Source organism: Pogona vitticeps, chromosome 6 (assembly GCF_051106095.1).
Source record: "Pogona vitticeps strain Pit_001003342236 chromosome 6, PviZW2.1, whole genome shotgun sequence".
Lineage (NCBI taxonomy): Eukaryota > Metazoa > Chordata > Lepidosauria > Squamata > Agamidae > Pogona > Pogona vitticeps.
Genome location: NC_135788.1, coordinates 106,766,763 through 106,794,626, shown reverse-complemented (window position 1 = coordinate 106,794,626; position 27,864 = coordinate 106,766,763). Strand labels below are relative to the sequence as shown.

Here is a 27,864-nt window from a genome sequence, read left to right as displayed (position 1 = left end):
TGGGCCTCCAGATGTTCTTGGACTACAATTCCCAAAAGCCTTTACCACCACCACCTCTGCTATCCAGGATTTCTGGCAGTTGAAGTCCAAGAACATCAGGAGGCCCAAGGTTGGGGACCACTGGTGTAGAACATGGCTGCCAGACTATTAACTAGAATGAAAAGATACCAGCATATTTTTCCTACTTAGACAGCCTTACACAGATTACCCATTTGTTTCTACATTGATTTCAAAGTACTAATCATTAGTAACTAATGCTTACATATAAAACCCTAAACAGTTTAGGGCCTCTATACCTGGCAGGGGACCTGTGCATGCCTGTCCCTACCTAACTCTGCTTGTTATCACTCCATCTAGCCAGGCTGGGTGGCTGAAAAGCTTAACCCCAAGAGAGGCCCAGAAGGAGAGAACAAGAAACACGGTCTTCTCAGCAGTGGCCCCTTATCTTTGGAACACCTTATCCCCAGTGATTCGATTGGCACCCTTGCTGGGAATTTTAAAAAACAAGTTGAAGACTTAATTCTTTTGGCAGGCCTTCCCCCCTCCCATTACACAGCTTCCTTATACCATCTTGGATCTTGTTTTCTTTATTGATCTTTATTGCTTTTATTAACAAAAGTTATTTGAATGCTGTTTTTATCTTTATATTCTGTAAGCTGCCCAGAGTAGATTCCCAAATCTAGATGGGCGGAGTAAAAATAGAATGAATGAATGAATATTTCCATGTGACACTAGCTGAAATCCAGTAACATAAAATCACGCCATATTATTAAGTCTGATTATGCCCTCAGATGCAACCATATTTTGGTAATTAAAGTGTTCTTATCCCTCCTTCAAAGATCCCTCTGATCCTTGGGAATCATCAGGGGAGAGAGGGATGGTAGGAGAGACTTAAACCTTGGAAAAACACCAGTCCTAGCCCTGCTATCTTCAAAGGCTTCTCCAGGATCCCAGGAACTACAGTATTGAGGAGTGACAGAATTTTTTTAATTACCCAAGTAACACTCACACAGCAGATGATGACATTAGCAGACTTACACAGCCTAACTTTACCTTCCTGGATTTTAGCCATTGTTTCTTTGGCTGAGTGAGTGATTTGCCATGGAGTCAGAAAACAGGTCTTTCAAGGTCAGTGGGATGATATTTAACGCTGTTTCCTATCTCTCCTCAAAAGGTTCCTAGGAAACCTCTTGAGTTTTTCGGATTCGGAGCCAGCACTTCTGACTCCATCCACAACAGCACACTGGGTAAAGGCTAAGTCCTGCCCTACTTATATACACCACCAACCTATCTGAAGCCAAGCCTCTATATTATAACATAAGAAAATGGGCTACGCTAAAACGCTACCTCCCTTCCCGCTCTTTGGGCGCACCCGCTCTCTTATGCTTAGCAAAAAGCGCGTGCTTTCCCAACTATGCCCCTGTGCGCACGCGCGAGGGGAGGGGGAGCGTTCCTTCCGGTACCGGGGCGGGGCTACGTAACTATAAAAGGGCCGCGTGGAAGGTTTTCGTTCTGTTTCAAATGGCGGCGACGCGTGGGTAGGTTATTGGGGAAATAACCACGGGTGGAGAGGCAGTATAAGGTGGGGGTCTGTTTTAACTTGAGGTGTGAATTTCCTATTCTTAATGGCTTTTTTAGTGGTGCATTAAAAATATTCAAATGGATACGCTTTACCTAATAGGGCGGAGTGTGAATCCCCAGAGAGTCGTGAGCGACTCACAATCCCTTACATAATTTTCTGTCACAGTGTTGTTGTGAGGACTCGGGGGAGGTGTGACTTTGTGTTGCTAGAGAGCTTTTTATTGGAAAGGTACGGGATATAAATGAATAATGTAAGGGTGGCAGTGGGGGAGAGCAAGGCGAGCTATTGGCATAGAAGTTCCAACAAGGAGGATCTAATATCATATTTTACTAATTACCTTTGTCTTTCCTTTAGCAGTAAGGACACTTCTATCTCCTTGAAATGGAACGTCCGTGCAAGGTATTCGGTAGTCCTGCGATCTCTTTTTGCTGGGTGAGTGAGTTTGTCTGCTTTTAAACTTGTTCAGGCTTGGTAGATTCTCTTCAATGTAAAATTGTTTAAGATAGAAAAGTAAAGCCAGTGGTCCACTGCAATGTGCACTTGGTGCTCCCAGGACTAGGCATGCCCTTCATGTGGGGTTTAATAGACCAAGCCAGTGCAGAAGAATATGATTTTGAATACTTTGCATTGTGCAGGGGAACCTTTGGTAAGTGTGGTTTTATGTTGTAATCAAATAAACTCTTGCATTCCTTTCCTCTGTGGCAGTAAGGATGCATTTAGTTGTATAGGGTGTAAGTGAAAGTATTGTTCCTGTAACAAGAGACATGGTAGCAGGGATGCTCCAATGATGTTAGCACTGGGCACAGATTGCTATGATGATGACAGTGCACTCCATGCCTTTGACACATGGGGGACTGAGGAGCAGCATCCCTGCCCAACCTGGGAGGTTGAAATTGAAGATCAGATTCTGGTTTGTAGTGTATCCTGTATAGGGAACTATGGATAGGGAATGCTAGCATTCTCTTATCAATTCAAATAATTAAGGAGTAGGTCCTCTTATCATTGCCTTTGATGGGAGATGTGCAGTGCCTGTGACTGAATCTCTGCATTTGTACGACTTGAACAGACATGCATAGATCTGACAGACTTACCAGCTGCAGAGGGAAGGGCTGTGACTGAACAGGTCTGGGAGAAGGAAAACTTACCTCCTCCTGCCAGTGCAGTTGAATTCTGATTATTTTCAAAAAGGTAGTGGGCTTTCCTAAATCCCTTTCTTACATTCGTCTGTGGATACTTGTCCACCTCTGTTTGATGTGTATGACATAGTTTTGCAGATCAAATGTTTACGTAGAAAGATCAGCCTTATGAATTTCTGTTTCTAATGAAGGTATCTTCATTACTAATAGATGACTCCAGCATTAGAGTACATGGCTCTGATGTGATTCCCAGGGTGAAAATCTGCCCATCAGAGTGAACGCGGCTACCATCCTGAACATCTGCTTTCTGAGCAAGGTGAGGGGTTTTTGGCATTGTTATCCAAGTGATACAGCAGGTTCAGTGTGAAATATTGAGAAGGGGATATGATGTTCTGTGATAGGGGAACAGGGGATACCCCAATGATGTCAGCACTGGGCTCCGATCACTGTGATGATTTTGGTGCCTTCTGGTGACTTGACACTCCAGGAGACTGAGGGGTTCTCTAGGAGTATTTACATCGCTGTGCGCCTTGTGTATTTAAGGCAGACCTGGGCGGCCCGAGGGCCACATACGGCCCGCAAGCTGCTCCTGTCCAGCCCGCCGGACATCAAAAACATTTATAGCTTTTTGTCTAAACTTAATCAGTTGCTTATGTTTAACGTACCGCAAAAACCTCTTTAGTATTTGTGAAGATTAACAAGCTTAAAATAAAAACAATCATAACATCACTGTTTCATTTTATTTAAGTAAAGTTGGTTCGGCCCCCGAACACAGTTCAGATTTTTCATGTGGCCCCTTATAGAAATTGCCCACCCCTGATTTAAGGGGTGAGATGTACCTATAGGCTCCCAGCACTGAAACCCTATCATTTGTCTTGTAAAAAAAAGAGTATTCATAATGGTGCAAAACTGCAGCAAGGGTATTACATTTCAGTAATTTATAATTATGTGCTGAAGAGTTGATTCTGGCTTGCACTGACTCTATGTAGATAGTGATCAGAAATGATTTACTATTTCCTTTTTCTGAGGGTGTTCAGGGACCATCTAGCTTGTCCAAGGGCACACATGCTCGCTGTTGTCCTTTAAGGCAGTGGTTCTTAACCTTTGTTACTCAGGTGTTTTTGAACTGCAACTCCCTGAAACCTCAGCCAGCAGAGCTGATGGTGAAGGCTTCTGGGAGTTGCAGTCCAAAAACATCTGAGTAACAAAGGTTAAGAACCAGTGCTTTAAGGCACTATGGGGAATCAAATGCCTGATCTTGATCAGTACAGCCAGCTGCTCCCCTTCACTTGACTGAGCCTGGGTTTTGGAGTAAAATTTCCAAGATCTCCTGGCAAGTAGTAGACCACTACGTCTGGGGGATTCTGTGAGTTGTATTTTTAAAAAATTGTTGAAAAGTAACAATGATTACAACTCAGAATCTCACACACACACCCTGACCCAAGTCACTCTGTGTGTGTGTGTGTGTGTGTGTGTGTGTGTGTGTGTATGTGTACGTACTTTCTCCCCACAGGGGACCCAAGGTCACTATAGCTAAAATTACAACAATTTACAGTTTTAGAATACCATATAAATATATTAAAATAGTCATGATGCAGAGGAGGTTTTGGGAGAACTGTTTCAAGGTCTCAGTAAGTGGAGCATTTTCTGAACAAATGTCTGTAGTGGGTTTTTTGGGGGGGGTATATTTGTATCTGTTTATGATAATTTACCTTCAGTAGTGAGGTGCTATGATGCTTCTGCATGTTTCTTTCCATTCATCCGCAGTGAAACAGCCGGCCATGTCTTGGCGACAGCAGCAGACCTACTCAAATCGACGGGTTTGTGGTTTTTTCTCTCTCCCAACATTTAATGTCAGAAGGCTTTCTTGGTACACAACACAGCTTTTGAAGGAGGGGTTTTTATTCTGCATTGCTTCCTACTGGTTAAACGTTTCTCTTCTGTACGGGTAGTCTTTATTTCTTCAGGTAAGTATGTACATGAAGCAAATGTGCTGCCTTGACTCAAGTTCCAGGAGGACAAGGAGATCTTGGGTATGGGTGGAAAAGCTCCTAGGACTGAAGGGGAAGGCATTTCTTCAATAGACCTCAGATCTCTTACATTTAGAGGAAGCAGCCTTGCTGCAAAGTAATGGAAAGGATAAAGCGTGCCCAGAAAGTACGCCATTTTGTGGTGCTGACGTGGATTACAGCAATATGGCTTGGGGGAAAAATCCTCCTGGCTGGGAATGGATAGACTTTTAGCAATAGCCCACTAGATGGGGGACAGCAAGGAGGTCTGTAAAAAGTATTTGCTTATTCCTTTAAAAGGGGGTGCAGAGAGAACAAGCTTGGGTTGCCAATCTGGACATAGTGTTACCTTCTACCTGTGTAAAAAAGACTTTGTGGCAGTCTTTAAGACTGCCAGATCTATTCTAATGCGGGCTTTTCTGAGTTACTGTGAAGAGGTGGATTGTGTTTGCAAAAGCTTCCACCAAAATAAATGTGATAGCCTTAAATGTGCCATAAGTGTTTGAGGTGTTGTTGTTTTAGGTGAGTTGTGTTTACATTCTGTGAAGTACTAAATATTCCAAATAAAATATTACGCTAAAAACCAGCACTTTTGTCTTGCATAACTCTGTTTAAGCTTTTCAAATATAAACCTTTGTGGGGCATGAAATTAGATGGACACCAGGATTGACATCCTTTGGGAATGGAAATATAGGAGTGATGAAACACTGGGTTAAGGAACAATAGTCTTGGATTTGGGGAGACAGTTTTCCAGTGCCCTTGTGCCCACAACATTGTGGGATAATGAAGGCAGTTAATTGTCATGCAAATATCATCTTAAAAAATTAGTAGTATATTCTTGCCTCTCCAAGGCATTCCCTTCCCCTACACTGTAAACCCCCTCTTTATTTGATGTAAGTAAGTTATGGTGCAATAAGCGTAACTTCTTCATTGAATAATTTTTATACCAAAAAATAAACCAAAAAACCCCCAAAAAATACCAAAACAAACATTATTCCTTGTCAGTATAAGAAAAAGAATTTAAGTCACTGCCATGCATAAATTAGGAATTAATGATACAGTTCAGCCTAAGTTCATCTTTCTGCCCTACACTCTTATTTCTAAGCCATTACTTGCAGTCCAAGTATTTTCAAGTTTTTTGCTTCCAGTGAGAGGACTAGAAACTTGAGTTGGTGAAAGTGGTACAAAATGTATTATAAGAAGAGTCCTCACTAATAGAAAAAGCAAATGGTCCTGGAATTGCAGTTCTTAAGAATTCTTTTTAAAGCCAAAGGACCTGTAGAAGAGTGCTCTCACCTGTCCTTGGGGATCTCATAGGCATGGCATGCCGGCAATGTTCCGTGGGGTTCTGACTGCGACCAGAAGCAAATGGGTGGCAACTCTATCTCGGCTGCAAGGCCCTAATCTAGTGCTATGCAGCCACACAGCTTAGAAGGAATGTTGCTTGCAGGTGAATTTATAAACTGCTTGCAGGACTATACCATAGACATCAAATGATGGCATTTCAATACTTTCCATTTTGATTTTTTAGACCATTTTTCCTACTAATTTGGGACACTAAACTTGCCTCGAGCATTAATATCAGCAATGCTCCTGAACTGAAACCATTTGACTCCAGGCTTGATAAAGGGGCTATGGGGGAAAGTTGGTCCGGACTCCAGCCTATTGGGCTGCACTTTCTCTGAATGCTCAGCAACTGTTGCCTGTCTTGTGTTCTAGTGAAGGCAGTTGTTCATTGCCATTGGTCCATCTTCCCGTCGCTTTCTCCAGTGCAAGATACCCAAGCCAATTAAAGCCACACTCAGGAGACCTACAGCCACAGCCAGAGCTGTAACGGTGTGCCCTGCAAAACAATGGGAAGGGCAGATAAAAATGGGAATTCACTCAACCTTCAGCACTAGGGTCACTGTGTGAGTGTGTGAGCTCTCGTTACCTGTGCGGTTCTGAGGGTTTTGGCATTCCGCATCCCAGTCCTGTGGAACAACTGCACGAGTGAGTTTGGTGAAGAGTGGTAATGGGCAATGTGTAGGACATCCAGGTAAGGTTAGTGTGTGGGGTTGCTGATCACTAGTATTCCGGTAAAACATGGCAACAGTGAAGGAGCTGGAGAAAGAGAAAACAAGGATCTCAATGGGAGATATTTTGGGCCAGCTTTTTACCCCCAACACTATATAATTGCTCAAGAAAGTGATGCTTCACCCTCAGCACCTTCTGACCCCACAGCTATTAGGATACTTTCACTCATCATATACAGTAATATGCTGACAACTCAATAAGACAGCCAGCTGCAACAATACAGGTACTGGTCTTTGAATGAGAAACTGGTTCACTGGCTAACCCAGAAAAGGTGTGCTGTAAATAACATGCAGATTGTAAAGTAAAAGAGGTTAACTAAACCACAAAATTGACATAGGCAGGCCCTGTGTAAAATCTGTACTATAAGCAAACACTCAGAATTCTGTGGTCTGTGCAAAATGTCCACTGTACATATTTTGTAGTAATCCTGCTGGGCATGAGAAGGTACAGAGTTGCATGCTACCTTGGAAAATCAGTGCACTTTCTGCTTCTTTTAATCTGGTGTTATACACACCCTTCCATTCGGGGGGGGGGGACCCTGCAAAACTTTTTCCTTAGTCTCATGTTGGGTGAGCTGTTACAAAAATGTGCAATCTTAACTGGCCAAGAAACAGCTAAAGTGACATCGGCCAGCTGAAGCAGCACTGAACCTTCATTTTCCTGCCAACACTGTGGCTATGTCCCTGGATTGGAAGATCTGGAGTAATGCTGCTCCTCCTGCAGCCATTTCTTGTGCCTAATTCTGATCTACAGCATGCCTTTGAGTTAGGACTGCATTCTTTGCATTGTCTGGTATTATTTTTTTCCTAGTGCATGTCAACGTGGCTTTGTCTATATTTCTATGTGGTCAAGAATGGTATTTGACAAGTTCAGTTGCCAGCAAAACAAAATACACCTCCCCTCCATAAACCAACTTACTTATTGGTTTCTTGGTAGAATTCAAATCCATGACAGGCAGCATATGGTGGTGGGTGACCATTATAAATGCCCAGGGCTCCTTGAAGAGCAATTAAGGTGCTGTCATGCTGAACGGGGAGAAACAGCTCAGACAAGGTGTCATGCTAACTTTGCATTATACCATATAAACGCTTCTTCATCACACTCCACATATCATTCTCAGAATTTAACAATGTTTGGTACATTGAATTTACTCGGTAGTAACCTGTGGGCAAGATCTTGGAGGAGAGGTGAGTGTAGCACATTTTGAAGTTAGTACAGGTACTACACATTGCCATTTGAGGAGTTAAACATAAGACCATGACATTTAGAATATAAAATTACCTAACTGAATTAAGTAATAGTTCTATTCTTTCACCAGAGGACCAGTAATATTACTGTCCCTCTAATTCAAAACCATGTTTGCTATAAATGTCATCCAAAGTCGTATAATTTTTTGAACCATCAAAAACTACAGCTGCTTGAAGGGAAGCAACTAATGCTGTCTGGATGGTTGGGAAGCCAAGATACTTGGTTTCCCCCCTAAAGCCGACAGCATGGAGGCAAAGTATCTGAAAGATGACCCTCTCCTTTATGAGTCTGGGCCATAGTTTAAGATCATAGTATCATAGAATAATGAAGTTGGAAGGGACGTATAAGGCCATCGAATCCAACCCCTTGTTCAGTGCAGGAGTGCAAATCAAAAGGTATCTGCCAGGTGGTTGTCCAAATTTCTCTTGAATACATCCAGCATTGGAGCATTTACTACCTCCCAACAATGGTTCCATTGTTGTACTGCTCTAACAGGCAGTTTTTCCTGATGTTCAACCAAAATCTGACTTCCTGTCACTTGAGCCCATTGTTGCGCGTCCTGCACTGTGGGAGGGTGAACAACAGATCCTGGCCTTCCTCTCTGTATGACAGCCTTTCACGTATTTGAAAAGTGCTATCACATCTCCCCTCGGTCTTGTTTTCTCTAGGCTAAACATGCCCAGATCTGTTTCAAAGATTCTTTTGTGTGCCTGATAGCAAGATACAAGGTTGACATTAACATGGGACAGAGCCTTATCTGTGGTTGTATCCTGACCAAAGCAACTACAGTAGAGCTGGAGAAGGCGTCTGTTCTGGAGTACAGTGGCCATGCTGGCTGGATGATTCTAGACATTGTAGTGCACGAAACTAACATTTTTCAAGCTCTGCACTCAGTAGGGAAGGCAAATTAACTTGCTATATAATTCTAGCAAGTCTGTTAAATTATTATCCATAGCTTTGTGGAGTATTGTAAGTGTATTATCTTCATTCCCCCCCTTGCTCATAATTTTTCTATGTGCAATATTAATGTTTTAAAATTTTAAGTTGCCTGGGAATTATTTGGGGGGGGGGCTAAATAGTACCTTGAAGATAATTTTGTACTTATAAACAAATATATAAAATCATGTTCTCAGCAGACAGATCCTGAGACCACCCACATTTTCTCCTGTGACATTTTAAACTAGAGAAAGACTAACAGCGGAATACATAATCATCTTCAGAGGTAGATCTCGACACACTGTTTTGGAGAAGTTGCTCAGGATAGCACCCAGTAACAATCCTGGAGAAAGAGAAAAAAGATACACAGTGTACTCAGATCTGTAAAAACACTACTGATGGGTAGGCAGACATAATGCTTGTTGACCTACAAATAAGGGGCAGATGGAAGGGGATGCCACATGCAGGCTGGAAAAAGAAACATGGGAGGTAATGCTGGACAAGTCACATCAATCCACTCAGTCCCAAGATTTCCTCCAGCATGTTAAATATCCAATTCTGCCACATGGAGGTGCCATCAAACTAGATATTCCCCAAAGGCAGTGACATTATGCCATGATTCCTGTCTATTTGCATGTGTGTCTACATGTGCTGTTGTTGTTGTTTAGTTGTGTCCGACTTTGTGACCCCATGGACCAGAGCACATCAGGCCCTCCTGTCTTCCACTGCCTCCCGGAGTTGGGTCAAATTCATGTTGGTCACTTCAGTGACACTGTCCAACCATCTCATCCTCTTGTCCCCTTCTCCTCCTGCCTTCACACTTTCCCGCTTTAATTCTATCCATCAGGAAGTTGGATATACCCTTTTGCTTTCAGATTTCATTAAGGTTGGTTTCTTATTTTCAGGTCAAAAAGCAACTGTCACCTACAATAGCAGGGACGTGGTGGCACTGTGGGCTAAACTGCAGAAGCCCGTGCTGCAGGATCAGAAGACCAAGCAGTTGTAAGATCGAATCCACGCGACTGAGTGAGCGCCTGTCGCTTGTCCCAGCTCCCGCCAACCTAGCGGTTCAAAAGCATGCAAATACAAGTAGATAAATATGGACCACCTCTGTGGGAAGGTAACAGCGTTCCGTGTCTTAAGTCGCACTGGCCATGTGACCACGGAAGATTGTCTTCGGACAAAACACTGGCTCTATGGCTTGGAAACGGGGATGAGCACCGCCCCCTAGAGTCGAACAAGACTGGACAAAAATTGTCAAGGGGAACCTTTACCTTTACCTTACAATAGCATTATTTACTCAAGGCCTGTGAAATTGTAAATTTGCCTAGTCAGTCTGATGGAACTGCTGTGCTTTAACGCTGTTGGTTTGCACATGAAAATTTTGCCCTTCTAAGTAACTTTGGGCTGCCTTTCATTTTGCCTGTATCCTTATGGTAACCTGTGAAATAAATGAGGTTAAACAGAGCCAGCCAAAAAGATCCTTTTGCTGACTGAAGTGGAGGACAAAATGGCAGCTTCCCCCATATAGGATAACAATAGGACAGCATTCTGTATTACACCTGAGAACCATTTTAGGGGATAAATGTAGGTTGTGGGAGCTGCCCTACTTTCTCTTCCAAGGGAGGGAAATCATCAAGAGGATAAGGAATAACAGACAAAACAGCAACCACCATCTTCGTCATTTGCTGCCTCAGGCAAGCTGCTTCACTCAGCCTATTGATAGGACTAGCTCTAATTTGAGAGGTGGGGAGTAAGTCAAGTCATCAAATAAACGTCTTGACTGAGTAGGGACTTGGTCTTCCTAATTCTAGCCCAGCCCTTTTTGCTACTAAATCACACTGCTCTTCTGATCAGTATATTCTAATTACCATGTGATTCCTTTATAATGTGCTGTTACAGTGTTTATCCTCCTATTGTAAAGGCTATGGTTAAACAATGAATGATGAAAACATACCTCCCGTCAACCGGGCCTTCTCCTGCCTGCTGTGCATTCCCACATGAGCGTCAACATTAAATGCTTCTATCTCTGAAAGCGTCTTCAAGACCTGCGGTGTGGCCCAGCTGGGCAAGGTCAAGTTATGCATTTTCTGCAAGAGTCACAGAGAAAAGCAGAGCTTGAAAACATTGCTCTTTTTTTTTAACAACTCATGCCCACAAGCCAACCATTAAAGACATGTCAAAGTATTCCTACCTGGCAGAAGAGAGAGTCTTGCACCTTCCAAAGGGCCCTCAGGGTCATCTGTTCAGGTTGAAGTCCTGTACAGTTGGCCATCTCTGTTATGAAACCCTGTGGAAGGGTAGGAATTGGCTGAAGAAAGTTTTGCTGGTTTCAATACCTTACATAGAAAGGATGCCATGAAAATGTACATAGGAAAAATGATGTAGGAAAAATATGGTTGCTAGCCCCCCCACCCCCACCCCTCGTTCACTTCTGCATAGTTCCTGCGGCAAGCGGCAGGGTCTCCCACCCACTCTGCTCTGAGGCATGAGCATGAACCCTCCACTCCATGAAAAAAGGCAAAAGCACAGTTTTACCCCAAAACAAAGAGAAAGTGTGTGCTTTCGGGGGGGGGGGGGGGATTAACATGATTACTGTATAGCCAAGAGATATTGTCCTTTGCCTAAAACTCTCTAGTAGTCTGACCTATAGATGTAGATGTCCTTTAAATGTTAATGCTCTGATCCATTACAGCCCTAGCCTGGGAATTTCCCAGGTAGTGGAAGCTTTTACAAGTATGTTGAACAAATATTTGGTCAGGCTCATTTGGTGAATGCATGAAGCAGGATGGTATGAAGGTCACATCCAGACTTATATGACCAGCGCCGGTTTATGCCACAATGAGCTTTCCTAGCCAGTGACCATCTGACAAAAACTGTGGAAAATACTATTGGTTTTGGGATGGGCTGATTTGCATTTCCCCCCCCCCTTGATCGTACAACATAACGGGAAATGCAAATCTGCCTGGAATCCCCACCCCACAAACTGTAGCTCTTCCTGTCCATCAGGGAACTTTCCATTTTTTAAATTTTTGAATCTTTTCAGATCAATTCAAGCATGTGTTCACTTGAATCAATGCAGAAAGAGAAGACAAGGTGTGTGTGAATGCACACTCAAAGTGTCCTCCCACCTTCCCCCTCCTTTTTCACCTCCTTAAGCTATGAGAGTGTGCATATGCACACACTCTGCCCAACAAAGCCTCTCTTCCAAAATCTTTTTATAATTTTTACTCTTGAGCAACACTCCTTTTATTTTACTTTACAGCTTAACAAGGCAAAGCCGGGTGTTGGAAGCTGGCAGCTGAAACAGGAAAAAGCCATCTTATTGCCTATTAATACAGTTCTTTGAACAGTGCCACCTGCAGGACTGTAAGTAGAACTACAAGCAGTTTGGTTTAAGTTGTTGTTTAGTCATTTAGTTGTGTCCGACCCTTCGTGACCCCATGGACCAGAGCACGCCAGGCCCTCCTGTCCTCCACTGCCTCCCAGAGTTGGTTCAAATTCATGTTGGTAGCTTTGATGACACTGTCCAGCCATCTCATCCTCTGTCGTCCCCTTCTCCTCTTGCCTTCGCACTTTCCCAACATCAGGGTCTTTTCCATGGAGTCTTCTCTTCTCATGAGATGGCCAAAGTATTGGATCCTCAGCTTCAGGATCTGTCCTTCCAGTGAGCACTCAGTGTTGATTTCCTTCAAAATGGATAGGTTTGTTCTCCTTGCAGTCCAAGGGACTCTCGAGTCTCCTCCAGCTCCACTTGTCATTGAGTAGTCACACCCTATACAGCAGTTGTAATGTATTTTATGTGGAGAATCCTAGGAACACCAGCTGGCAGGGGGCACTAAGTACCTCCTTACACAATATCCAATCTCATCAAATAGCAATTTCCAAAAGTATTTGCGGAAAACCATGAGGATCAAAGTGGTATAAAACTGCTGTAGACTTGTGGTGCAGCTGCATCCTGGGACTGGGCCGTCAATGAATGAGGCGGTTTCCTCTCAAATTGATGTATGATTTAATTATAACTGGCAGCAAGTCTGACTGGTGATGCCCATGGTCCCTTTTCCAGAAATACATTTTAATGGAGTTGATGGGAAAGACCCTTGCCTTTAATAGAAAGCATGTTTATTTTCCCATTACTTTTGCATCTCCCCTCTCTCGTACCTTCCAGGTTTCCATTTTAGCCTGATAGCTTGGCAAATTAACCGTTTCTTCCATTAGCTGTTGGTATCGTAAACAGGTTCGCGTTGGTGGCTTCAGCAGCTGTAAGGCACAATTGGGAAAGACAAGCAACCTCAGACTTTAGGAGAAATGATGGCACCTGTATCTCCCAATCCTAATAACTAGAGACTGTGGCCATGGGGTCTACTTTACAGAGGATTGTCCTCTGCTTAAAGTTATTTTCCTCATTGGCTATGGGGAAACATGTGGCTTTCCAGCTACACATTGACTCTGGGCAAAATCCTGTTGTGTAATGTTACCTTTGTGTAAATCAGGTCTAGTGCTGGAAATAATTGGAACGAATTGAAATATTCCTATCCAGCCCCCATTAGGTTCTGAAACTTCCCAGCGCTCCCCTTTGCCCTGGGTAAGCCTTTGTGACCCATTGGAGGGAGGGAAGAGCCTTTAACAGTCAAGAATTACCACTAGTGGCATTAGGTCCACTGGCAGTGGAAATATTTGACTATTAAAATCTCCCCTTACAGGCTCCCAAAGGCTTCCCCGGGACAAAGGAGAATTCTAGGGAGCCTTGGAACCTAAAAGAGGGGACTAGGAAACTTCTCATCCATTTAATTTAATTATTTCTGGCACCAGATCCTGTTTGGGGGTTGTGAACTAACAACATCAATACCATCCAAACAATATAGAACATAGGGATCATCATGATCGTTATAATCGAAAAACAGCTCTATAAATCGTGAGGATGGGAATTCTGTTGAGGAAAGGTCCTAGATTTCTGTTTTCCATTTACTTACCTTGTCATACTTAACAGGCACTGTGTGGACAGGAATGGGACTCCAACCGGTTTGTGGATCTGAGTTTGGATAAAGTCCCATCAGATTAGCTTGGGCACTCATTATGGTACGGTCATAGTCAGTGCTGCGAACGTATATCTGAAAAGGGCATAACAATGTAAACCTTTACTCAGGGCTGGCCCTAACATTAGGCAAAGTAAGAAAGTTACTTCATGGCGCAGGTGCCCTGAGGTGAGAGTAACATATTGGAGGCAAGAGCCATGGGCCACATGGCCTGCTCTGTATCGCCAGAGCTGCAATGGAGAATCCTGTCACCACTGACGAAAAATTTCAAACACCAGCCAATGGGAGGGAGCACTTCATGTCCTTTACCTCAGGCAACAAAATGTCTTTGGCCATCTTGTTCTGTCCACCCCTGCTCCCACTCAGAAGGGTTTGTAAACTTTTGTGGGCCCAAGGTTAACATTTTGGGGAGAATTCAATTGATTGTCCCAGCAAGAAACTGTGGGTAAAATGGGACAGGACGTGAGAGAGCATCAAGCTTGCCTATTGGTATTTCCGGCCTGGCAAGCAAAGGCTCAAGGTGTCTCCTCCCGTAGTTTGCTAAGGAGGAGGAATTAGAAACATAATCTCTATTCCTTCATGAACAGGTGATGCCTAGGACAGCGATGGGAAATTATGAATTTGGCTGATTTGGTTTTGAAGGGCTATTGCTAGAATCCTGTGTGTCAAGTTCCTTGAGACAACTAAGGTCCTCATTCATTTTTGATCTTCATCCCTGCCTCCACTGTTCTGACTTCCATAGTCTCTGAATGTCAAGAAACAGGTGTTGGTGGACCTCTCCTCAGAATTTCACCCGACAGATCTGGTTGTGCAAGAACCTTTATAGTAGGGATTCCGAATCTTGGGTCTCTAGATGTTCTTGGACTAAAACTCCCAGAGGCCTTCACCACTTGCTGTGCAGACCAGGATTTCTGTAATCCAAGAACATCTGGGTACCTAAGGTTGGGAACCACTGGTCTACAAGAAAGCTTCTCTTCTCCGCTTCACTTTGCCTTGATGGCTAACCATAAACAGCAGCAGCACACAAGGATGGGCAGAGACACTTTGCTGCCTGAGTCAGTGTTATCTCCTACTATGTACTGGCCTGGCCTTTGAATCATCTCATTACTGACTGCCAAAGAGAGAAACTGAGAGGAGCAGACTAGGTTAGGGGGCTCAGGGCAAGCTGCAGAAAGAAAGAAAGAAACAAGAATATTAGAAGTAACAGCTTTTCGAACTGCTGCAGTCACTGTCCCCCAATTATACTCCCTGTGACAAGGTCCTTTTTCTGTACTGTATAATGGTAAGGTCAATGCTGGCCTTAACAATAGAACAGGGAGGGTTCAAAGCCAGTCAGCACTACAGTGGAAAGCGCAAACATTGTATTTTCTCTTGATCTTGGAAATGAAATACAGTACAGCGATGTACTAAGCACAGGGATGTGCTTGTCTTCACATCTATGGATTATGGAAGCACTACCTGTAACTTCTCCTGTAACTGTTCAGCCCTTTGTCATTTTCAAGAAATGCTCTTTTGAAATGCCCGTTTTCTGATGTATAGCTTAGAGCTCTCTCTCTCGCTCTCTCTCTCTCTCTCTCTCTCTCTCTCTCTCTCTCTCTCTCTCTGTGTGTGTGTGTGTGTGTGTGTGTGTGTGTGTGTGTGTGTGTGTGTGTGTGTGTGTGTGTGTGTGTGTGTGTGTGTGTGTGTGTGTGTGTGTGTGTGAGAGAGAGAGAGAGAGAGAGAGAGAGAGAATTTTCAGTAGTACTGTAGCTCCTCATCTTTTGCGCACTCTCAGCAGGATGCATGCTTGCATGATGCCTAAACCCATGTCATGTGAGTGTCAGACAAATATGTTTTTATCTTCCAATTTCTTTACATTTACTTGGGATTTCTTTTCTTGCTATTAAAAAAGTTGAGAAGAACTAATTTTACCAGCTTAGATGCAATTTTTTTCATGTTGCAGATTTTCCACTGTTTTTCCTTTTTGGTTATTTATATTTTATTTGTATTATGGTATTCATATTGCTTGCTGCCCTGGAAAATAATGCGAGTGTGTGGTGTGTTGTTATCAAGAGATGCTCTCTTCAGGATGCTCCTGTTTTTAAGAGAGATTTAACAAACAGATATTTACCTCCTGTGGCTTGTAGGAAGGACTCAAAAATCCATTATATCTCTTCCTCAGGAACCGTCCCAGCACCTTCTGTTGCAAAATACCTACCTGCAAGAGAAGGAAAGGAGATAGCTCAAAAAATGACAAAGGACAGTGGTTTAGTTATCTGGCTGTGAAGCCAGAAGTAGAGAGTTTGATTCCACCCCCCCCCTGTGCCTCCTGGGAGAAGAGTCAGCCTGTGTGGCCTTGGGCAAGCTGTACCATCCCAGGATGCCCCCAGAAGAACAGAATGGTAAAACACTTCTGTGCATTCTCTTCCCAGAAAAACCCTGGAGAAGGTCTGAATTGACTTGATGGCACATAAGTATTATTAATAATATTCCCACTTACACACAAAGGGGACATGGTGGCGCTGCGGGCTAAACCGCAGAAGCCTGTGCTGCAGGGTCAGAAGACCAAGCAGTCATAAGATCGAATCCACGCAATGGAGTGAGCTCCCGTTGCTTTGTCCCAGCTCCCGCCAACCTAGCGGTTTGAAAGCATGCAAATGCAAGTAGATAAATAGGGACCACCTTGGTGGGAAGGTAACAGCGTTCTGCGTCTAAAGTCGCACTGGCCATGTGACCACGGAAGATTGTCTTCAGACAAAACGCTGGCTCTATGGCTTGGAAATGGGGATGAGCACCGCCCCCTAGAGTCGAACACGACTGGACAAAAAATTGTCAAGGGGAACCTTTACCTTTACCTTTTTACACACAAAGAGTTGGGCCCCTTTGCTCTAGCAAAAAGCTCTCTCTCGCGCGCGCGTGCACGCACGCACACACACACACACGTGTGAATGAAAACATTTCCATCCTTTCTTTGCTCAAACCCTTACCTCAGTGAGCTGATGGAAACCTTGTGGCCAGGCTTCTGATTTGTGGGGATCTGTGGGGTAGGTGCCAAGAGGGGAGCGATCACCATGACGATACACCTAAGAAGGAAGCATGATTAGGGTTTCCCTTTAGTTCTAACCCATGAGTCCAACATTTCTGCCAGATAACGGTTTTATGACATACTCCTTACTTTATAATCCTCCCTTTCCCAACCCCCTTCTCTCATCTTTTTGCTTTCCAGAAAACCTCTGAGGAAGGTATAAAACAGAATAACTATAATCATATATTTTAAATGGTAGCATTTATCTGGAAGCACGCCAGGAATCTTTCTAGACATAAGACTGTTCTTCAAACCTAATCCATAGAACAGGGCTGATTATCATTTAATTTTTCATATTATTTTTCCTTTGCTATCTAGAGCAAGCTCCTCTTTCCCCTTCTTTATGTTTTTTCTCTCCAGTTCTCAGAGTGCTTCCAAATGGACATTTTCCAACACTACCAGTGAAAGGGCATTGTGCAGCCATTCTGTTTTTCTCTCCCTACTGGGTTACTGAATGAGAAGAAAAAAGACAGGAAAAAATGGTGGGAAAGCAAATGTAAATGATGAATGGGAGCTGACATTGTCTAAGCCTCTGGTGGTTTCAAGAAGAAGGATTTTACAGGAGCACACACAACACTGTTAATGTTAATCTTGTTAATCTATTCAGGAAAAAAGGTAACTGCATAGCACTTTCTAACTGCTAGTGGAAGAAGCCTCCAACACTTCTTTCAATGAGAGAAGCTGATTGAATAATAAAAAGCTATCTGGAAGCACCCTTTCTGTATTTCATGTTTTCTTTTTTCTTGTTGCTGCATCAGGAATCAGGATATACACCACATACGTTCAGAACATTCCTCTTTTAATCTATTGCATTATAGAAAGCAAGCAAGAGAGAACGAGATAGAAAAATCACAGTAGAAATAAGGCATACTTTTAAATAACTATTCCTTTAACAACAGTGAACAAAGACTGTCCCTAGTCTTTCTGAAGCTGCTGGTAATATGTAGTTTAATGTAAACTGTTGAGGGACAAAGACAGACAAAGCAGAGGAATTATTGTCTGTGATCTTGACAAGAAGTTTGTCTAGTTAACTAACTGGCTGGGATGGCTCAGTAGATAAGTGGCTGCAGAGTCGAGAGTCTGATTCTCCACTGTGTCTTGAGGAGAAGAGCCAGTCTGTGTCGGTTTTGGCACACTACAGAGCCCCAGATCATCCCCAGAAGAAGGGAGTGGTAAACAATTTTTTAGGAGTCTATACCTCGCAAACCCTTGGAAAGAGTTGCTGCATGTCAAAATCAACTCAATGGCACATAATTAATTAATTAAATTTGTCTATTTAATAAAGCCAGTGTGTGTGTATGTGTGTGTGCCCGCAAGTGTGTGTGTGTGCGCGCGCACGCTCTTTCTCTCTCTTTGATGTGTCTTTATGCTCAGAGAAAACAGAGATATATTGTACCACCTTCTAAAGAACCTTTGCAATCTAATCTTTTTTTCTCCAAGCCCACTAGTTTTTGTTATATGCAACTCACTGGTTGAAGCTGAATATATTTGACCTTCGCTCTGTTGCAAATAATCCAAAAGTGTTGATACTAATCTCCTCCTTCTGTCATATAGTAGACCCAAGATCCCTTCCAAAGAATTCAAGGGACCCTGGTTCCCCACCATTTTTTCTGCGAGGCGCGGCTAAGCCTGCGGTCTTCCCCAGAGATCTGAGGCATCCAAGTTATCATCAGCATCACCCCCTTCCATGTACCAGTATAACGAAGCGCAGCCTTCTTTCTTGTTCCGCTATAAGAGGCAGAATAGCCTGGAGGATGATGATCAGAGATGCAGAGAGTCTCATGGTATAGAGCAGGTTCCACCACCCAGACATGGTAGTTTAAAAGAGGAAGGGTGGATTTTGCTGTTTTATAGGCACTTATCCTCAGACCTGGTAATTATCACTCGCGGTTCTCTGCTGACACACCAGTTTTAACTGACAGCACCACAAGTGTGCAGGGAGGTGTCCATTCTAACCATGAAATATGTTTTCTTTACACTGCACCTGACAGTCCCGCTTAAAACTACTAGTTTCCGAAGAGAGGAGCAAGCCATTCCATGTGTTTACAATTTCCAAACAAGACACTACGTCTTCCATGTTCAGTCTGCAGAGACAAGGTTGAGCATGTGGTAACTGGTTGTGATGTTTATACCCAGTTTGTACACTTTGGTCAGTCATGTGTCTGGCAGAAATTCAGCAGGTAAAGATTTGCTAGCACAGAGGTGCACAGGTGGGGAGCATGGATGGATTTCTGTTTAATGTGAAGCCATCACAGGCGCAGGAGCTGTGGGGGAGGCAGAGAATGTCAAACGAGATTCATCATTACTTGACAAAAAGTTTACTTTGTGGTCTCTCCTCATTCACACCACAAACCGGTTGCATATCAGCCATCAATGGTTCTGTTTCACCATCTTTTAAAATGCCTAAACTGCAGTGTTTGTAAATGGCTGTACAAGAGGCAGAAATTCATCAGGTCCTTTATCCTCCACAGACAGCAATGTGTTTAGCTCATATTCAGGATGCTTGACGGAGTTGCTTTGTTGAAAACCATGCTAGATTCTGATGCTGAGAAAATTTACTTTTGGGGACTACTTCTCCCAGCCATATGAAGGGTTTCAGGGGGCTTTTGTTCAAAAAGTAGATGCTCAAGCTCTGCCTTCCTGCCACAGACCTGATAGATCAATAAAACAAATGCGTTCAGGCTCGGTTGCATAAGGAGTCGTCTGACTAGGCAATAAACCTTGCTGTTGTTTATATCAGAGTTTATTGTCTCCTTCGTTTATATCAGAATTCCAGGATGTGAAGTTTTATGGCAGAAGGTTTCAGTGCAGGTGGAAGAAAGCTGGAATCAAATCTGTCTTAATCCAGTTTATATATTACAGTATAGTAATAATAATAATATTTTTTAAAAGTACCTGTTTTCCTACTCTTCACTCTTGTAATTGTAGGGCTACAGATGAATTGTTTACATACTTTACAGTGGACATGGGGTTTGGCTTTTGCAAACACTGGATGTGCTTTTAAATTTTCTTTTTTTAAATTAAGTCCAAAGTCGTCCTTGGCTGCTTTTCAGTTAACAGAAGATACCTTAATGGTCTGGATTCATTAAAACATCATCAAGCAAAGAGCCAAAATATTTATCTTGCGGGTACTCTTAAAAAGCTCTCATCGAGGGTAGCAAACTTGCACACCCCACCATGTGAACAATAGCATATTCTTTCGTGGCCATAATGTCTCAGAAGACAAAAGGGTAGTTATTAAACAGAGCAGCGGTTTTGTTCTTTAATCGTTCATTTTTAAAAAAACTCTTGTGAGCTCAAAGCCGCCTCTTTTATGTCAAGAGTTGTCTTCATTCTCTTCTTCCTTTTGTTTTCATCAGATCTCCAGGATGTGAAGTGTCAGGGGAGAATGCTTTGGTGTAGGGGGAAGAAAACTGGACACATATCTATCTGAAACCAACCTTTTTAAAAGTAGATGGCCATGTTAGGATATAACTATACAGAGAGGAATTCCCAGTTTGTTTCAATGTGTTTAATTTGTGCTCCTGCTGGTTTTCTCTGGTGTAGTTGTCTTTTCCAATGCAATTAATTATCCTGTTGAAAGAGTCCACACTGTACTTGGGGTCAGTTTCTATCAGGAACACAGTCCCACCCTATTGATCCCATCCTCTTCCCCACCTCTTCCCTTCATACTCATTTTTTAAATTTACTTTTTATGGAAGTGACATAGCACTTATCTGATGCAGCACTAAATTTGGCAAGCATAATTTTTAAAAAAATAGAAAAATTGTTCAGAGGAGGGAAGACAGCAGGCGTTCATTTAAAGAGAATGATCCTGATGTAACACTGCCATCAATAGCAATCTCAACGTAGGCTATGCCCATAACTGCCCCTTTGGCTTGAGACATACAATTGCATGTGCCAGAAAATGGAGAAAAGCAATTCCAGCTGAATCAGTTCAGAATAAATCACCCCCTTCTTGCCAAACAAAAGAAATGAATTTCCATGGAAAAAGACTTGGCTTCTCTCTGCTCACCTTTATGTTGCATAGTCATCAGTAAACCCTTTGGTTTTAACTAAGTCAACACAAGCCACAAGTTAAATTGCAGTGTATTCACACTCTTATTCTGTTGCAGCAAAACAACGTGTCTTGGGACACCTTTAAGGCTAATCAGTTTTATTTGGCATTGGCTCCATATAATCCAACTTGTATGTTACGGCAATGTTAGTAAATTTTGGGTAGGAATGATGACATCTGGAAGATCACAAGTTGTCCATCCATGCGTTAAAACAAATCTTGGGAATAAGGTCACTGAAAATCAAAGTGTTTACTACCCTAGACCAACTAAATTATTCCAGCACATTAGGAATTTTGGAAGCACCTTTATTCCTACTCCTAGTTTTACGTATAAAAGGTAACTTAGTGGTGCAAATATTTGTGTATGTGAGCAGCTGCTATTGCCAGGAAAGTGAAGTTGTGGCTTTAGTCTCCAATCAGGTGGCCTCTCCAGGTCAGTGCCCTCCTGGCCCGGAATCTTTGCCCTCTTGCATCAGTGCCAACTCTCAGAAAGGGAAGGGGCTGAAACCTTGATATGTAGCCATTCGGACACAACCATGGGACCTTTTGAAGTCCTCATAGTTACCCTTCTTTTCCTTGGAGCTACAGGTCAGTATATACCCTATAACCTCCCTTTTCCCCTGGCAACAAACTATGTGTTTTGTTACCGGTAGACTGCTGCTACTAATATTTGGCATCAACACGCTACAAGTAATAGTTACTGGTAACTAATTACTTGCTGGAATAACAAAAGTGTAATGAAATAACAAAATTAGAGGACTAAATGTATTCTGTTGGCACGAGGAGTAATATCTTCTATTTCAAAGGTTATTTTGGAAGGGCTTTTAAAGACATTTTTGGGGCATTTTATAGGATTTCCCTCCAGTTCTATTTAATTCACTTATCTATGCTATAAAATACTTTACTGTTTCTGATTAGACATAGGATATTCCTATTCATATCCCCCTGGATCACGAATATGAATATCACGTGTCTAATTCTAATGAGCCTCGTGGCGCAGTGGTTAAAACGCTGTACTGCAGCTAAAACTGTGCTCACGACCTGGGGTTCAAATCCCAGGTAGCCGGCTCAAGGTTGACTCAGCCTTCCATCCTTCCGAGGTCGGTAAAATGAGTACCCAGCTTGCTGGGGGGGCAATGTGTAGCCTGTATAATTAAATTGTAAACCGCCCGGAGAGTGCTTGTAGCGCTATGGGGCGGTATATAAGTCCAATAAATAAATAAATAATAATATAAATAATTCCTATCCTTGCACATAGAATGCTCAGAAATTAGAAATATTCCTTCGCTGGGCTATAGCTCCTGAATTTCCTCCCGCCAGCATGACTGCTATTTGGGATTTTTCAGATATGGTCCAAAATGTAAAGCTTCAAAATTCTCAGAATGTTTATACCCCCACTCATACTATTCTGTAGATATTTTTGACATTGTTTCACCCTGTTTTCTTATTTCACAGAATCTGCTGATGATATATTTGATCTTTCTGATGCATTAGATCCAGGGCAGCCACCCCGGATAAACCAGGACAAAGAATGTAAGTAAGACCTATGTAGGAATCTGTGGGCAAGAAATATGGGAAATGTTATTGCTATTACCTGAGTCAGAAAACCTTAGATGAAGAGGTCTTAATATAACTCAAAGACTAATACAGCAATTCTGTGAGAGTCTTACAAGAACTGGGATGGTGTTGTGGTTGGAGTGTCAAACTAGATTTAACAGTCTGAGGTTCAAATCTTCATTCATCCATCAAGGTCACTGTATAATTCCAACTTATCTCACAGGGTTGTTGTGAGAATAAAAAGCAGGTGATTTTTTTAAAAAAGTGTATGCTACTTTAAACTCATTGAAAAAGAATGAGTGTCCTACATTTGACCATGACAAAGAGGAGGGATATAAATATAAATAAGCAAACATGAAGAATCAGTTGAGCTTCTATTTGTCGTAAAACTGTTAAAATTACAGGACCTGTGCCAACTTCCAAATAAATTATAACACTATATGGATTTCTGGCTGAGTTTTAAGATTATTTAAACCATATGTAAAGGTATAGGTTGCCCTTGATATTTAGTCCAGTCGTGTTCGACTCTAGGGCGTGGTGCTCATCTCCGTTTTCCAAGCCATAGAGTGAGCATTTTTGTCCAAAGACAGTTTCCGTGGTCACGTGGCCGGCAAGACTAGACACGGAACGCTATTACTTAAAACATACACACACACAAATAAATTCAAATTTTAAATATTGATGACCGGAGCAGTCTCATGAACGGAAAATTATAGCTTTGCTTCTGATCAAGCTGCTCTGTTCTGCCTCCTTCTTGCCCATCCAGCATGTCCCAATGATGAAAGAGACATTGTCTTCCTTATTGATGGTTCAAGCAGCCTGACACCCTCAGAATTCATGCAGATGAAAATATTTCTTGCATTTGTCATGAAAAGCTTCCCTGACAACACACAGGTCAGTAACAGACATGATCTCACCTCTCATCGCTAGTTTCCGAGCATAGCTGGCCCAAAACATTTTGTTGCTTGGGGTAAGCAAAAGAAAATGACATCACCAGCCTCCCTATTCCAGAATGATATCTGAATCTTCTGTTCATCCTGAGGGTGGGATATCTCTTCCTTCATAAGGAACTCTTCCTTGCTCCAGCAATAGGGGGTTTAGGTATGATGTAACTTCACAAGGTTGATCTCCATATTCTTGAATGGGATAGACATTTCTAGAAAGCGGTTCTGTGTTCAGGGCTACCCATCTCACCATAAAACCCTTTTGTGCTTGGTATTCTAAAACTATTAGAACAAGATTATGCACCAAAGCTTAGAAGCTGATTTAGAGGCAACACAGAAGGCAGAGAGAAAGATGTGGCTTTTTTAATCTTAGCACTCAAAGCACTGAGATTCTTACATATCTAAAGGCCACAGAATGTCCCCATCTTTGATGTCCTTCCGCAAGCAAGTAAAGACCTTTCTCTTCAGCCAAGCTTTCCCTTAATGACAAGAATTTTAAATGGGCAGTTGCACCTTCTTGCTTTGAATCTATTTTGGTGTTGCTTTTGTTTATGGTCTTTTAGTATGATATTTGTTTGATCCTTTAAAGTATTTTTATGTTTACTGTTTTGAGCTTTATATATTGTCTTTTAATGATTTAAGTCACCTTAGGTCCATCTTAAGGAGAAAGGCAGGTTTAAAACAAATAGCACCATTAAGGAGCGTTCTTTGGATTTCATACTATTATGAATAGAAATCAGATAACTGAATGTCTAAGGTACCAAGAAATTAGTCCAGACAATTGGTATCTGGCTTGCAGAAGTTAAGAAGCAGGTTTCTTCCTCTATCTTGGTATCTCTTGTACAAGCAGAAAAATTTAAAAAGTACAAATATCATTGATGTTCACAGAAGCTGCTTTCCCCATTAATCTCTTTCTGTCTTTCTCAGTTCTCTCTCCTGCAGTTCTCTAACCAATTCCGTGAGCATTTTGACTTTAGACACTTTAGTCAAAATCGGGATCCTGACCGCCTGCTCAGAGACGTCGCTCACCTGCGTGGCTCCTCATATACAGCCACTGCAATCAGGAAGGCTGTGTGAGTATCTCCTTTCCCCGCCACCCTAGATTTCCTCATCTTTTTCTTATGGAGCAGACATTCAACAGGTGCTTGTGCCAACACTGAGATGGAGTTATTTGGAAAGCTCTTGAACTTCTAGTTTGGTGCAAGAAATACACGAGAAAAGAAAGGTGGGTGGGCAACTGTACGACTCGGCTTGCCTTTTCTCGCAACGGTTCTCTTTTTCTACTCGTTTCAGAAGAGAGCTTTTCACCACACAAAAAGGGGCACGCAACACAGCCAAGCGGTTCCTTGTGGTGGTGACAGATGGGGAGAAAATTGGAGACCCGCTGGACTATGCAGAGGTTACCGAGGAGGCCAACAGAGCTATGATAACGCGCTTTGCAATTGGGGTGAGGACAATGACACTTGCGTGTGTTATTTTATTTAATTGCTCATGTTGATGTCTCCCTTTCAAGACAGGATAGGGCCAGCATGGTGTAGCACATAGAGTGTTGTACTAGAACGCAAGAGACCTTGGCTCAAATCTCCCCGCTCGGCCATGGAAACTCACTGAAGTTGACACTGGCTGCCAGAGGTTGGAATTGACTTTCTTGTATGACACACACACATCTTTCAGCTCAGCTCTCAGGATAGTTTATAGTGCAGAATTAAAGCAACAAAATATGAAATGTAGACGCAAAACTAAAAACAGGCATCAGACTGAAAGAGGAGCCTGAGGTGATCAGTAATGGTTAAAACTGAATGCTGGTGAAAATATGAAAACTAGGGTACAGTAAATAGAAAGGCCTTTGCTCAGCCCCCAAATTCAGAGGCAGTAAGCTACTGATGAGTAGATGAAAATTGTATGAAACATGTACAGAATCTTCAGTGATGCATAAAAAGGAGATTAGTAAGAGCAAGGTTTAATGAGCAGAGGTGATCCTCATTGTCCAGAAAAAGCTGAAGGCCTTGATTTGTGAACCTGGAGGCCATGTCAACAGACAAAGCAGGAAGTGAATCCATGGATACAGATCCTGTGGATATGGGGGCCCTGCTGTCCTTGGACTCCTACACCAAAACAGACCTCAAATTTCAGGTCTCAAGCTGAACACACTCAAAAGATAGTCCTCTGTGTTTTAGAAGAGGCAGATAGGGAATTCATGATTTCATACCCACACATCAGACGCTTCCTTGGGGCAAGAATCCAGAGTGGAATTTAGAATTTTAGCTAGAACCTAAATGTGGTCCTGAGGGCCATTCCCAGTTTCCTTCAAACTCCTGTGCATGGTGCCATTCAAGGTTATACACTTGAAGACAGTCCACCTACAATATGGGGGAGACAGGAGTGTTACATGCTGATCGCTGTTTTCTTTCCTGTTGTGGGTTAGAGGCAATGCATTCTGGGCCATGGGAAGTCCATGTTCTCCACCATCATGTTACTGGGGGTAGGCCTTAGCTTCAGTGAATCCCACTGGCTTGTCTGTTACCATTGCACCCTCTGAGCCCTAAAAAAAATGTCACAGTGCATTGACCTCTCACTGTCTTTGTTTTCCCATGTAAGGCTGGTTTGGGGTTTATAAGAAAAACTGCCCAACAGGAGCTCCATGCCATGGCCTCACACCCTACCCCACACCATGTCATTGTTGTGAGACACTTCTCGGAACTCAGGAACATCCAGGCCGAGCTGAAAGAGAAGATTTGTGCCACCCGAGGTATGAGGATTTGGGGAAAATATGAACAGCAGCAGATGATAATGATGCTGATGATGTTTCTGCAAAGAGTTATGTTATATTCTGCAATCCAAATTCATACAAGGCGAAATGATTCTGTTTAGTGTGCCACCAAGCTCTGCCTTTCTCCAGGGGACTCTATTCTATTCATTTTTGTCCAGTATACTCATTTCCAATCCCCTTTCCATCTCAATTTCCACTTTTTTTAAAGTCAGTATTCCACAGCTATTAAGCCCTGTCAGAATTCATTGGCCTATCCTGGAGTTTCACACACACACCCTGGTTTATTTTCACCATAGTGATTCATTTGCATATTGTGGAATTGGCCACCATTTTCCACCTGGTTCAAAACAGGAATAACAAATTAATGGAAGAAAAGTCTGCTGAACTCTATTAACCATGAAAGTTTAAATGGAATGTCCATTTGCTGTTGGGGCAAGAACAGGGGAAACATCACAGTATGGCTACTGCCTCTACATTCTCCTTGTGCATTTTCTGGAAGCATTCAGTTGTTGATTTGATAAACCAATTAGCAGATGGATCTGGGGTTTGATCCAAAAAGGATCAGCAATATGAATATCACAACTCACAGAATTTGAAGGAAAGCAGATTTGCTGAGTTGCACTATTGATTGTGCAAGTAGACCCTCTGCAAGGGAGAGAAAGAGAATCCATATAAGCAGTGAAGAGGAACATGTCACCAGTTGCTCCTCTCCTTTTTCTTCCTTAGCAGGACTTCTGTACCTTTAATAGCTAGATGACTGGCAGAAAGTCAAATAAACAGTACTTCTTCTCCCAAGCAGAGATGGTGCAAACCTATGGTTTTATGTGTCAAGAGCCTTGCCCAATGTCTGGTATTATAACACAGAGCTTCCCATTTCCTGGTGTTTCTGATTTTGCATGCATCAAGCATAAACAATGACATCATGGGAAAATCTATTTTGTGTCCTTCAGGTCAATCCCTTCCACAGCCAGCAAGTGGCTCCCTGTCACCCGACACCTGCAGCTCCCACTCTGATCCTCAGGTGCTTCAGAAACTGGAGCAAGTACTGACTGGCTTGGATCAGGTCAAAACCAAGTTGGATTTGCTGGCAGCCAAGCAAGGGAAATGTGGGCGTGATTCCCTCTTCTCCTGAGCTGGTTGCTGGATGGAGGCCATCTTGTCTCAAGCCGCAAGCGAGCAGTGGGGGAGAAAACACAAAAAGCTAAGAAGGAACGCCAGCTCCAGGCACAGAGACGCATGCTGAAAGCATTTGCTAGTTGGCCAGCACAGGAATTAAGTAAATAAATAAATAAATGACTTAATCTGGATTCTTATAGGATGCCAATAAATCCATATGCTCACCAGCTGCATGTGTGTGGCTTTCTTTTATCATCTCCACAGCAATGACCAGTGGCCTGCTGGAAATTTGTTACCTTGATATTTGGCTGGCCAACAAGAAGATGAATTGTC

General features: G+C 42.7%; 2 protein-coding genes, 1 long non-coding RNA gene and 2 other non-coding genes across 9 annotated transcripts; 4 read left to right on the top strand and 1 right to left on the bottom strand.

The window, feature by feature from the left end:
- Window positions 1-240: 240 nt before the first annotated feature.
- Window positions 241-5,310, top strand: LOC140708493 (uncharacterized). Of its 5 annotated transcripts, none has more exons than XR_012088708.2 (4): window positions 241-1,538; window positions 1,940-2,014; window positions 2,929-3,034; window positions 4,486-5,310. It is a non-coding gene; the product is annotated as an uncharacterized LOC140708493 (long non-coding RNA). The 5 variants fall into 5 exon arrangements; XR_012088707.2 differs by having other exon boundaries at window positions 1,454-1,538; window positions 1,937-2,014; XR_012088705.2 differs by having other exon boundaries at window positions 1,458-1,582.
- On the top strand, window positions 2,359-2,447 carry LOC140701571 (small nucleolar RNA SNORD88). The gene has a single exon (XR_012080462.1). It is a non-coding gene; the product is annotated as a small nucleolar RNA SNORD88 (small nucleolar RNA).
- LOC140701573 (small nucleolar RNA SNORD88) lies at window positions 3,131-3,220 on the top strand. The gene has a single exon (XR_012080464.2). It is a non-coding gene; the product is annotated as a small nucleolar RNA SNORD88 (small nucleolar RNA).
- On the bottom strand, window positions 4,841-18,870 carry ACP4 (acid phosphatase 4). The gene is made up of 11 exons (XM_073004546.2): window positions 18,781-18,870; window positions 16,990-17,085; window positions 16,134-16,220; window positions 13,961-14,098; window positions 13,149-13,247; window positions 11,182-11,277; window positions 10,945-11,077; window positions 9,248-9,330; window positions 7,722-7,828; window positions 6,661-6,830; window positions 4,841-6,570 (listed from the first exon to the last, which is right to left on the bottom strand). Exons 1-11 carry the CDS (start codon window positions 18,868-18,870, stop codon window positions 6,443-6,445), a joined length of 1,227 nt encoding a protein of 408 aa, XP_072860647.2. The 3' UTR covers window positions 4,841-6,442.
- Window positions 15,982-27,758, top strand: LOC110078524 (integrin alpha-M). The gene is made up of 7 exons (XM_020792810.3): window positions 15,982-21,732; window positions 22,600-22,677; window positions 23,468-23,595; window positions 24,573-24,718; window positions 24,939-25,092; window positions 26,244-26,394; window positions 27,366-27,758. Exons 1-7 carry the CDS (start codon window positions 21,681-21,683, stop codon window positions 27,545-27,547), a joined length of 891 nt encoding a protein of 296 aa, XP_020648469.3. The 5' UTR covers window positions 15,982-21,680; the 3' UTR covers window positions 27,548-27,758.
- Window positions 27,759-27,864: the final 106 nt, after the last annotated feature.

Excerpts from the sequence above, each read along its gene's own strand:
- ACP4 (XM_073004546.2), bottom strand. The coding sequence starts at position 18,870 with ATGAGACTCTCTGCATCTCTGATCATCATCCTCCAGGCTATTCTGCCT. Across the intron at positions 13,248-13,960 it reads TGCCTGTTAAGTATGACAAG|CTGCTGAAGCCACCAACGCG; the intron begins GTAAGTAAATGG and ends TGTGCCTTACAG. Across the intron at positions 6,831-7,721 it reads TTCTACCAAGAAACCAATAA|CTCCTTCACTGTTGCCATGT; the intron begins GTAAGTTGGTTT and ends CTCTTTCTCCAG.
- LOC110078524 (XM_020792810.3), top strand. The coding sequence starts at position 21,681 with ATGGGACCTTTTGAAGTCCTCATAGTTACCCTTCTTTTCCTTGGAGCT. Across the intron at positions 22,678-23,467 it reads GATAAACCAGGACAAAGAAT|CATGTCCCAATGATGAAAGA; the intron begins GTAAGTAAGACC and ends TTGCCCATCCAG. Across the intron at positions 23,596-24,572 it reads GCTTCCCTGACAACACACAG|TTCTCTCTCCTGCAGTTCTC; the intron begins GTCAGTAACAGA and ends TGTCTTTCTCAG.